Here is a 13,102-nt window from a genome sequence, read left to right as displayed (position 1 = left end):
TAATTATTTAGGATGAGATGGCTAAGGTAAACTCAACAGACAAGAGGTTACTGATTTGATAGGCAGTAAAAACGTGCGTGTCAATTCATTGAAAAATAGGAGGTAACAAATTCCTTCAAAAATAACATTCCTGTTTTCTTAAGTAAATTCCTATATTAGTATGTCTTTGTTTCTCATCCTACAAAGAAAAGAACATGACAGAAGAAAAACCAATTAAGTCTAAGGTTAAGATAAAAATCTGCCCCCAATGCCTCAGCTAGGCAACATTAACCTTTTGGAGATAGCTGAGGCTTTTTTACCCATTCTAGAAAATTCCCAAAGATCAGGAAGCTGGTTATTTGGCCATCAGGACTATTAAAACCCTAATTAGAGCAACACTAAATATTGCATACTTTGTAGCTGGAACTTTCCAAATGTTAATTTCACTTAATCCTTTTTAACAAAGTAAGTGTTATCATTATCCCCATTGTACAGGTGAAGAAACTGAGCCACAGGAGATTAAATAAACTGCCTAAAGAGAAGCGGCTGGTAAATGAGAACCATGACTGAAATGCCAGGCACTGTGGCTATAGTGTCTGCAGAACCGTGATGCCGTGTTGCCTCTCCTACAGAGTCCTCTATGTACACCATATGACAGGCAGGAACCCACATGTACATATTTAGAATATTCCATCAGAAAGGCTTCTTTTGTTATGAAATAAAATCCAGGCCCACCTAAACACAAAACATACTCCAAATACATTAAACCAATGTTTTCAAGATGGTAGATTTACTGAGTGCATTTACCTCCCTTCATTTTTCAAATCCTATCGATAAGATAGAAAACATTAAAGAAAAAGAATAAACCAGTGTGTGACAATGGGCAAAACTAGAATCAGAAATTAAATCAATGTGGAAAATAGAACAGAATAATTTCAACTAAAAAAAGGAACAAACAAGACAAGAACTATTCTCCAGGTGGAACAGATTACAACAAATAAAAAAAGTGCAAATCTTTCAAATAAAAATAATAAGAACTGGGTTTTGGGGGTAATCACTAGGTGAATTGTTTAAAAAAAAAAAAAAAAAATGAGAGACAGCTCTAGCACTTGTGACCAATGTCTCTTCAGGGGAGTTTCTCAAAATTTGGGCACTGAAGCCAGAATGAGAAGCAGAGAGGTCTATACCTGTGTATTTCCAACACAGAGATTAAAAGAAAAACAACTAAGGCATTTCTACACAGAATGGCAACACAGTGAAGCTTACACCCAAACCTTCTTCAAAGCAACTGTGGGACCCCAGCTTGCTCCTTGCCCTCATCTTCACTCTGAGCTTCCTGGTTGTGAACATGCCCAGCCCTGCAGAGCCCTTAGGGAGCCTGGCAATTAGGGAAGGACCATTGCTAAAAGAGTATTACAAAGCTTGAGGAAATCTGGTGTAATTAACCTAATTTTACATTTATAAACAAAAAGATCATCAAAGAACAAGACAACATAAAACTCAAAGAACTAAGTTGGAAAAAAAAAAAAAAGCCAAAGTAAACAGATAAATGTGACATTGCAATTTTATTAACAAATTTCCAGCTATCTGTACTAATGGAGAATTTAAGTCACAAGAATCCTCAAAACTTTCTTCAGCTGGCACTAAAAATGTTTTCCAAATCTATTTATTACCCAAAGAAAATTTTACATAAGCTGATATTAAAACGAACATTTATTCTCTAAGGATATGTCCACTAAGACCTAAATTCTGGCCCCATCTCGAAGTTCAATATTTTATAAAGCCCTGGGCAAATTACCAGTTTTCTTGTTTGAATTTTCCAATTTGTTAAATGGAACAATATTGGAAAACAGACAGAATTGAATCTTGGATGGATGAAAAAAGTTTTTTAGGGAGAGTCTCCATGTGAAAATCAAGGTGTTTATACCTCCAGAACATCAGTTTCCAAGATGAACTTGATAGTTAAGAATGATGCCTACTAGAATCTTAAAAAAAAAAAAATGAGAAAAAGGTTTTTGCTTCTGTCAACTAATTCAAAAGAAAACACTCCGAGTCTTGCAGAGTTTGGAGTAAGAACCACTGAATAAATGCTGCTAGAATTTGATGTATAAAATTCAGGGAACCCAGGAATCTGCCAACAATGGAGTCATTTGAGACACTACTCACCAAGGGACCACTGCACAGTGCTCCAGTCAGACTTGCATCAGAGACTGGAGACATGGATTTTGAGACAGACTTCTTTGTCAATCAAGTTTAGATACTTAGTAAATTTATGATATGTGTATTAAATAACCACTGTTACTCCAAGTGACAGATCAAGAAACTTGCTATACTCAAAGTCTAAACCATACTCAAAAAGGACAAATATGATAAACATGCTAAAAAAATCACTGGTACAACTGAGCAATTACTGCTAAACTAAAATGATATCAAGCACATTAAAATGATATGTAAGTAAATTATGTGATATAACAAAAAATATTTCAGTGTTTTTCTTTTTCATTTTTTACATTTATTTATTGCAGTGCTAGGGATTAAACCCAGGGGGTCTCACACATGTAAGAATGTGCTTAGCACCTCTACCACTGAGCCTTCATGGTGTTTCTCAAGTTGAGGTTTTAATAGGGCTCTTCATAGACATTATTAAAATGTGTTTTCCATTCAAACAAATAAGAGACATAGTAACTAAATATTTGGACACTGACAGGATTCTGATTCAAAAATAAATCTATGGAACAATTGGGAAAATTTAAACACTAGGAAATTTGACCGTAAAGTGTGATAGTATTGTTGGGTTATTAAAAAACAAAAAAAAGTGATGGTCCTTATCTTTCAGAAATATGAATTAAAGTATTTGATGATGAAATTATTCACATTAAAATAATGTGGAAGCCAGGTGCAGTGGCACACTCCTGTTATTAACTTAGGAGGTTAGGCGAGAGGACCACAAATTTAAGGCCAGTCTCAGCAACTTAGCCAAGATCCTGTGACACACACACACAAAAGGTGAGGGATAGCTGGGGCTATAGCTCAGTGGTAGAGTGCTTGTCTAGAAGCACAAGGCTCTGGGTTTATCCTCAGCATTGCAACTAAAAAAAAAAAATATATATATATATATATATATATATACACATTATATATGGTGATTAGCAAGGATATGGATGAAAGATGGGTTGTTAACTGTTACAAGATATATGATAGATTCACAGGGATAATTATACCATATTCTCTACTTTTACACAGAACTGAAATTTTCATAATAAAAAAATGCTTTAAAAGTAACAAGTCAAAGTGACTCATTCCTACCTTTGGTAGAATCTTTTACTACAATGTCAGAGATTTCAAACAGTTTCAGAGGAAGAGGCATCTTCCGATTTGCTGCTATGGTCTTTAAGAGGCCAGGAAGAAGGGTAGTGCGTGCCACCTACAGGAAAAGACGCAAAATTGCACTAACCAAATAGAACCCAAACAGGCAGAAAAGACAAAGCACTGAATGCATGGCTTCTGAGGACCATACTTCTGAAAAATGCAATGCCTAAAATTTTAAGTTAATTTTAAATCCCAGAACTGAACTAAAAGAACTGAAAATATTCTCAATTCCAAACTTATAAAACAAAAAATAATAAATTGATTAAAAAAAATAAGTGACACACAAGACTAACTAAAAATATGACTGCTCTCACCTAAGGATTGGTTATTTTATTCCATTATCATTTTTAAAATGAAAGCTGGCTTTCAAGATTTCAAATATGTAAATTTTCATATCCTGCCCCATTTCAGAAGTAAATGAAGTAGATGACAAGAAATACCAATAATTAAGTGAATTAAACATGAATTAATCAAAGTTTTAAAAACCAGGACCAGGGAAAACGTACATGCAATTAAAATACCAGGACAAGAAGGAAAATAGAATATAAATATGTAGTCATTAAAAAATTATATAGCCGCCAATGGGCAGGCTGTGATGTAGTTCTCGTTTTTTATTCACTAAAGCAAATAAGAAAATATTTATAGTTATTTCATTCTTACCAGTCAAAGAAATGTATATCCCAGTTCTTTTAAAAAAAAAAAAAAAAAAAAGCAAAACTTCACTCCTTTTGTCTGAGATAAATTTCTCACTTTATTTCAACATATGTTAATAGATGGGTTTTATGAGCAGTGATATGACATTATTGCTATACTCTACAGCAGCCTCTAAGCAACATTATTTTTTTTCTTCCCTTTTTATTATTGTAGTATACTATGTGTAACAGTAAGATTTGTTGTTACATATTCCTACTAAGCACAACTGGTTTTTGGGGGGTAGGGGACAGAGTACTGGGGATTGAACCCCAGGGCACTTTACCACCAAACCACATCCCCAACCCTTTTAATTTTTTTATTTTGAGACTGGGTCTCACTAAGCTTCTCAGGGTCTTGCTAAGTTGCTGAGGCTCACCTTGAACTTGCAATGCCTCAGCATTCCTGAATCACTGGGATTATAGGCGAGTACCACTGCATATGGCAAGCACCACTGTTTTGCCCAAAACTATGTCATGAGCTTCTAAGGCTATTTCTGTCCATCTTACGGTCCAATCTTCACAGTCCTTCGATACGTAATTCAATCATATAACTCCCCCCTCAAAAACTATCAACAGTTTTCCATTAAATTTTGAAAAAAAAAAAAAATACATGTCCTACATGGGGCCCTATAGGATTTGGCCTTGGCTCCCTCCCTAACCTCAACTGCTTCTGCTCTTCCTAGCTTACTGCACTCCAGCCACACTGGGTACTGCACAGGTCAGCAAGCTGGTCTCCCATTGTGGGGCTTCAGCCCTTGCTCTTTCCTCTTCTTCATGTGGTCTTCCTCCAGATTGACAAATGGCTACCTCACTTCCTTCACATCTCTGCTCAAACGTTCTCTCCTACAGAGGTTTCCTCTGATATCCCAGCTAAAACTGTAGGCTTGTTAGATTCTACACAAGTTACAGAAAGCCCTAAGGGGATTTGCTGGATCCTGTGCTGAAGGAAGAAAAGAACACCTTTCTAATCATTCTACCAGTAAACTGTGATTAGCCTTCAGCTTGGTCTTTTATAAGTACTATACACCTTAACAATGAGGAAAAAGTGTCCAAACCATTCACAGAAATAAAACTATAGTATGCCTCTTTATTCTAAGTTTCATTTTCCATAGTTTCAGTTTACTGTGGTCAACTATGGTTTGACAATAGTACGCAAGTTTTAAACTGAGTATCATTCTGAGCAGCATAATGAGGGCTCCCAATCAGCTCCCTGTCCAGTGTACCCACTGTAAGTACCCTCTGCCCAACAGGCACTGGGAAGTTAGCTCAGTTATCAGGTTACCTATGGCAGTATGCATGTTAAGTAAACCTTCATTTTATTGAATAGTGGCCCCAAAAGGCAAGAACAGTGATGCTGGCAATTCAGATATTGTAAAGAACAGCTGTGAAGTATTTCCTTTAAATGAAAAGATTAAAGTTCTAATTTAAGAAAAAAAATACAGTATGGTGAGATGCCTATGATCTACAGTAAAATTAGGTATTTGGGAGAAACAAAATACATTCACACATAACCTTCATTTTCAGTACACTATTACAATTGCTCCACTTTATTATTAGCTATTGTTAATCTCTTACAGTACCTAATTTGTAAGGGGGGGGGGACTACGATGTGAAGGAAAAAGAAATTTAATTTATTGGAATGTAAACAAACTTTTTTTTTTCTTTTTGTGGAACGGGGATCAAACCTAGTGCCTTCCACATGCTAGGCAAGCACTATAACACTGAGCTACATCCCTGGCCATTTTTATTTTTCATTTTATTTTGAGACAGGGTTTAAGTTGCCTAGGCTGGCCTTGAACCTATGATCTTCCTACCTCAGCCTCCCAAACATCTGGGATTACAGATACTTGCCACCATGCCCAGCTAGACAAGCAACTTTTGAGACAGCTTTCCTTAATTTTTTTAGTTTACTTCATAGTAGACCTATGTGCTTAGTTAAAAACAGCAATACAAAAAAAAATTAAGCTGGGGCTGGGGCTCAAGCACCAGCGCGCTCGCCTGGCATGCGTGCGGCCCAGGTTCGATCCTCAGCACCACATACAAACAAAGATGTTGTGTCCACCGAAAACTAAAAAATAAATATTAAAAAAAAATTCTCTCTCTCTTTCTCTTTAAAAAAAAAAAAAATTAAGCTGAATCGAATCAAGCTTCCAGAGTTAACTACCAGTTTACAGAAAATACAGGGACCACTAGAATATATTCAGCAAAATCCTAAATGTGGGAATTCTACAAGCCAAATGACCCAGTTTCTTCAACAAATTGAAAGGGCGGGCTTCAGGAAGAAAAAAAAAGTAGATGAGCAACCTGCAGAATAAGACTTGAGAAGCATATCAATCTATCTTGATGCATAAACCTCATTTGAATACCAACTCAAACTAAAAAAAAAAAAAGATGAAATGGACATTTAAGGATACAAATTAATTTGGGGGGAAGAGAAATAATATTTTATAATTTTGTTTACAATGATTAGAATGAAATTTTACATATTTTACCTAAATAATATTTTTCTTGTCTTGTCCATTTTTTTAACAACATCTATTATGAGAAATAAATCCAAGGTTTAGAATAATGCAGGAAAATTCTGTATAAGACCATGAATAATTTTCCATTTAATTTAACCATAAATAAATGTAAACCTATTAGCCATACTAGAAGTGGTAGAATATAAAAACAGAGGTAAAATATAGGTATCTGTCAAATCTAAAAGATAATCTCTCATCTCTAATCATCTCTAATGTATTCTATACCAAAATGGTGCCTCTTAAGCTAAACCACAACTATTTGTAGTGAGACAGTACACTGATGATTAGTTTCCCTCCACTTACATAAAATAGATAAGCTAGGATATAAATCCTAAAAACCATAGCAGTTACCACATCTCAAGAAATCTACCATGCCTGACAAATGAAAAGTGTGTGTGTGTGTAGCAGGGGGGGGTTCACATTTGAAATTAGCGAATAATAATAAAAATGTACTTAAGATTTACTGAAAAATCATTCTATGCAAATATTAGTCTAATTTGCCACATTAGTATGTAGTTGTATACATAAAACGGGGAATTTTTTTTTTTTTTTTTTTTTTTTGTGGTGCTGGGGATTAAACCAAAGGCCTTGTGCATGCAAGGTAGGTACTCTACCAACTGAGCTATATTCTTAGTCCCAAAATGTGGAATTTTTAAACTAACCCAATGCCCTATTTTAACATAAATGTAAACTAAAGCCTGAGACTCAGGTTGTGGCTCAGTGGTAGAGTGCTTGTCTAGCACATGGGGTACTGGGTTCAATCCTCAGCATCACATAAAAAAATGAAATAAAGGCATTGTGTTCATCTACAACTGTAAGTATTTTTAAAAAAAGGAAAAGAAAATCAAGGTCCAAAGAAACTAACTAAAAATCAAAGAGTTCATATATTATTTATGATAGCATTAACTTTCTTAAAAGCAGATCCTTCTTGTTCTAACATTCCGCTTAATTCTAGAAGCCTGGGTTAAAAAAATATAAAAGAAAAATGAGGTGAGAGTGCCTTGATATGAAAGAGATAGGGACTATTGAAAGTTAATAAGCAAAGACATTATAACCTTGAAATTCCCTTTTAATAGTTAATATCCCAAACTGTAATATAAATCACTTAACATTCTCTATTAAAGTATTTAAATATTCTTAAACTCTAAATGAAACTGCCAATAAGGCAACTATAATGAAAAACAAAGCAGCACAGTCAAGAACTGATTTAATAGCTAATTTCAAAGTGAATGACTTATGGAGGTATTAGATAACTGGTGTTGATTCATTTATCACAGATATATGGAAAAGAGATGAAAATCTGACAAGAGTATACAATTATAAAATGGAAATTTCAGTTAAGAGAGACTGAACCAGATCTGTAAAAAAAAAAAAAAAAAAAAAAAAATGCAACAACTATAATCAAAAGATTAGAAGTGTTAGGGTTAGGGATGTAGCTCAGTGGTAAAGGACTTGCTTGACTTACATAAGGCCCCAGAACCTTAATAAAAAAAAAATACATATATATTCTAGCCAGGATATGCAGCTAAAGTAAAAATATAAAGAGAGAGAAAGAAATTTAGGTACTGGTAGCTCTGTGGTAGAGCATCTATTTAGTATGTGTAAATACCTGGGTTTGATCCCACCACATACACATATGTTAAGAATTTTGATCCACAAAGCATATAAGAATCAACTATAAACTTATCTAAGAAGAGACTATTAAAAAATTCTGATTTCACCACCAGAGGCATAATAACCAAGGAATTTTTCTAAATAATGTACTAATTCTCAGTTCTTACACAAATTCTTACATACTTAAAATTTTACCTGAAACTCAGCTGTTTTAGGGTTACTTATGTGGACTGCCTTTGTTGCAGAGATATCCAAACCAAGTTTATCAGCAATATCTTCTTGGGAGCACTAAAAAGCACACACAAAATACATTAATATGGAAAATGCATAAATGTAATTTAAAAAGGAATGCTATCAGTCAACCTGCAATGGTCTCAGCAATTTATATTCTCTATATGTAAGTTTTAGTAATTAATTCATCAATTTCAGGACCAAAGAAGATATAATTTAACATTAATAATTCTGTTATGATGAGTTCTAGCCAGGATATGCAGCTAAAGTAAATTTCTCAAGTGGAGATGGTAGTAAAACCTATACCCAGGTCCTTGCTAAGCTAGCCTCCCATTTATCTTTCTAATCTCCTAATTCCCTGGTCCATACCCTCCTGAACCTTATACTTTTCCCTGCCTTTACTTGAAATGCCTCCCACCCCCACATGCAGCCATTCCCTGAAGCTCTATTTAAATGACCTCTTTTCCACTTCTTCCACAAAAATGTCCCTAATGATTCCAATCAGAAATTCTCTCTGCCTCCTTGGAATTTCCGATGACTTTCTGTTTTGACTAGCAATGAATGAAAACCTTGCTGAATCCACTCTGTGTGCAGAATGGTAGAACTGGAGAGAATTCAAGTGGCCTGAATTCTGCCCAAAGTTTTTCTATCATTTAATTTCCCTGCACCTGCTTGATAAAGCTCATGGTAGCAAACTGCTAAGTACCCTTGCATCCAAAAAAAAAAAAAAAAAAAAGAAAGAAAGAAAAGAAAATGCTTGTCCACCTCAGAAACCAGGACAGCAGGCAAAAGTTATGAAAATAAAACCAACTATTAAGATACATCAAGCCCAATAATAAATCAGATAAGAAGATAATGCATTCTAACTGCCTGGCAGAGAATAAATGATCGCCCATTGTACTGCTCTACAAAACAATTTTCAAGGAATAATTGGCATGTATATCACTCAAAAAAAGGGGGGGAGGTAGAAAAACTGACATGGTAAAAAGAATTCATTTAATGCCAAAGCCAGCTCTAGTGATTCCTATCATGCTCTCTTGGGAAAGATCCCAAAGCCATGTCCAAGCCTAGCAAAGAAGAATTCCCTGATCTGCTTAGGCTGCAGAGGTAGAAAATGGTAAGTGGATATTTAGTTTTAAAACTGAGCCAATCTTAAATGAAAAACATTACTACAAGTATGCAGATATAGCAAAAATCATAATGATGGGATATGAATTGCTTACTATACTTGGGTAGTCAAGGAATAGAACAATGGTCATGGGCCAGGTGCAGTGATGCACACCTGTAATCCCAGTGGCTCAGGAGGCTGAGGAAGGAAGATCATGTGTTCAAAGCCAGCCTCAGCAAAAAGTAAGGCAATAAGCAATTTGGTGAGACCCTGTCTCTAAATAAAATACAAAATAGGGCTGGGAATGTGGCTCAGTGGTCAAATGTTCCCGAGTTCAATCCCTGGTATTCCCCTCCCTCGCAAAAAAAAAAGAATGACTGTCACTCTTGTATTAAACCGTATGTAACAATACAGGCCATCTTAACTCAGTGATGTTTAGGTTTCCTTATAAAATGTGTAACTTTTCAAACACTGAATTCCAATGGTGAAAATCCTACAGGAAAACTGTTATTTGAAATCTGAAACACTCTAGCACCTCTCTTTTCCTCCCGTGACAAACAACAAATGTATTAAAAAGTGACTCTGGACAACCAAACAGGCTAATATGACAAACATCTCTAGTATGACAATTCAGTCACTAGATTTGGATGAAAAAACAGGCCTGGGCTGGAATCTGGTCCACAGTCAACTGACAACAGGGAGTGGGATGAGTGACTCTCAAATTAAGTACTGTGGAAGACAGAAAGGCCTACTACACAAGGCTGAGAGAAAAGAAACGGAATTTTGTACATAGAGCCTTAGCATAGGGTAAACATTCCCTGCAGTTATTTGTGGAACTCAGCTTATGTGTTCTTCCAAAGATACTCCAAGCTACATAATTACATCAGAATGTACCACTAACATAGAAGGGCAGGGAAAACTAATGCCAGAATTCTAACAGCAATTAGATCTGGGAAGGAAAACAGGATTAAAAGTAGGGAGGAGAACTGTCATGGTTTACTCAATGGGATCTGTGAAGTTCAAATCCATCAAAAAGAGAATTTGTTGATTCCTATGCCACTTACATATTTAAAAAATGGGGAGAAGGGAAGAATAAAAGTTCACTGAATTAGACTAAGGGGAATGAAAGGAAGGGAAGGGGATGGGAACAGGAAAGACAGGAGAATGAATCAGACATAACTTTCCTATGTTCATATATGAGCACATGACCAATGTTACTCCATATCATGTACAACCACAAGAATGGGAAGTTATACTCCATGTATATATATCAAAATATATTTTACTGTCATGTATAACTAAAAAGAACAAATTAAAAATTTTTTTAAAATATGGGGTTGGGGTTGTGGCTCAGCGGTAGAGCGCTTGCCTCGAACACACGAGGCCCTGGGTTTGATCCTCAGCACTACATAAAACTAAATAAGTGAAATAAAGGTATTGTGTCCAACTATAACTAAAAAATAAATATTTAAAAAACTTTTAAAAAAATAAAAAGTACATTTCTCAGTGTTATATTTTATATTTCCCTTTACATAAAATTGTAGATGCTCATGACTAGAACATGTGTGTGCGAATGGCATGGTGCCTGCTATAAAAGTAGTGTACACAGAAGGAGACAATGGTAATGGCTCTAGGAATCCAAAGGCTAGGACTGTAGTCACGGTGGTGCTGTTGTGGAAAATGTGTTAGGTACTTAGGTCCTCTTTCAGTTTCAGGCTTCCTTGCTGGCATAATGCCTAGCACATGACACATGCTCAACAACTATTGAAGGAGTGACTACTGACTCAGAAAAATCAAGGCCTAAACTAGAAAATCTAGACAGTCTCTGAAATACTCTAAAAGTCTGAGAATTTCAGGGCTGGGACTAAGTTGGGGAGCAAGAAGTAGCTCCTCCCTAAGGTTAAACTGAAACTTGAATGCTCAAAAACTCCACCACAGGTACCACAGAAATACTCAGCAACAGGAAAAAAGCCTACAAATTGCATACATATTTTATTCTTTTAAATGGTCAATCTGGTAAGGGAGGGAGATTTCCTTCTGATTTTGTAATAAAATTCATTTCCTGATTTAGGCCTTTTATGTCAGCTTTTCAACTCAAAGCAAATGTTTGTGAACATGTTCAAAGACAAAGAAATAGGTTTAATGTGGAACAGTCCACAAGCTCTTAACCAGGGCGGCATCTAGTGGGCACAGCCACAACCAAATTAAGACCAAATATTCTAACTTCATAAATTTGGTTATACAATTCATTATGAACCCTCAACACATGAAACTATAAAATATTTTGTCATCTATCACTTAAGGCAATATTTCTAGACTTTTATGTTTTTCCTATGATTATATACAGAAACCTCTCAACATTCTTTTAACTGTACAATCTCTAGTAACAAAGGTATTCTTTTATAGTCTGGAAATTTTAGCAGTCTAGATTTAAAAACTCATTTACAGAATCACAGAACAAATAATTTAGTCAAAATAAAAAAAAAATCAGCTGAGCAGAAAAGGCACGTTTTAAGACATACCAGAGCAAAGGTAAGTGCTTCAGTGAATCCAGCTGCTGCCATGTCATGTCTGAGAAGTTCAGTGAGCTTATTAAGAGGAAACTAGAAAAAAATTCACTTTATTTCACCTCAATAATATCTCCATTTTTAAAATAATACATTTATATTGAACATGTCATTAAAAGCATACAACCCTCACCCTATCCCCACACAATTAATACCCCACTATCTATATAGATTACACCCTGTCCCCACCCCACCCACATCTCCCCCACACAATTCTGCCTTCAGGCCCACATTGAGAAAATGAATCTCCTAGTCTGATTCAACAAGGGCTGTATTCTCAAAACCTGTCTTTCTTCAAAGAACTAGTCATCACAGGTTTTCAACTTACTCTTAATTTGGGCATCTGTTTTGTATCCTTTCCACAGCAAATGCTTCTCATAGCAAAGCATGTCCAAATACTGCTTAATTCTTATGTTCTGTTTTTCTCAAAGCCTTCCTGGCATTCAATAATCAGTTTCTAACAATAAGGAGTGTTTATTTAAGGGTGCAATCTTACTTGATTAGCTATGGTGTATGTTTTCGGGAGAGTCATCTGAATGTTGTTATATCCATAAGCAATAGCTGCATCTTCTACAATATCACACGCATGGATAATGTCAGCTCTGGTTGGAGGGATTTCAATCTCAATCTGATTCCCATCACCTATGACTTCTGACTTTAAATACATCCTGGTCAGGAGCTTGGCAAGATTTTCCGGAGTTTCTCTGAAAAAGGAATGTACAAACCATAAACTTTTCTGGATTATGTAAAACATGTTTACATTTTGACTTAAGATAACACTACTACCTGAAACCATAACTTTCTTTTTGAATCCTATTAGACATTAGACATCCTAACTGATGCCATCTCATTTTTTAACTTACTCTGAACAATATCAAAATCCTCTCCAAGCATTCTTTCAGAAAAATTAAATAGCCTTGTATGAAGTTTGTACATGTTACACATGAAGTAACAAAGGAATAAATTAATGACTTGATAAACAAATTGAGAGAGCCTAATTCCAAAGCTTTCTCCAACAAT

General features: G+C 35.4%; 1 protein-coding gene across 1 annotated transcript in view; it reads right to left on the bottom strand.

The window, feature by feature from the left end:
* Positions 1-13,102, bottom strand: part of Farsb (phenylalanyl-tRNA synthetase subunit beta) — a 71,537-nt gene that overhangs the window by 28,210 nt on the left and 30,225 nt on the right. The window contains exons 12-15 of the mRNA XM_027941873.3: positions 12,579-12,786; positions 12,038-12,118; positions 8,372-8,464; positions 3,286-3,403 (exon numbers count right to left, since the gene is read on the bottom strand). Of these exons, the coding sequence (XP_027797674.2) occupies positions 3,286-3,403; positions 8,372-8,464; positions 12,038-12,118; positions 12,579-12,786 (500 nt within the window). The remainder of the gene's footprint in view (positions 1-3,285; positions 3,404-8,371; positions 8,465-12,037; positions 12,119-12,578; positions 12,787-13,102) is intronic.

This window comes from Marmota flaviventris, chromosome 11, assembly GCF_047511675.1.
Source record: "Marmota flaviventris isolate mMarFla1 chromosome 11, mMarFla1.hap1, whole genome shotgun sequence".
Taxonomy (NCBI): Eukaryota; Metazoa; Chordata; class Mammalia; order Rodentia; family Sciuridae; genus Marmota; species Marmota flaviventris.
The sequence above is the reverse complement of the archived record's forward strand: the minus strand, read 5'-3'. Positions and strand labels throughout refer to the sequence as shown.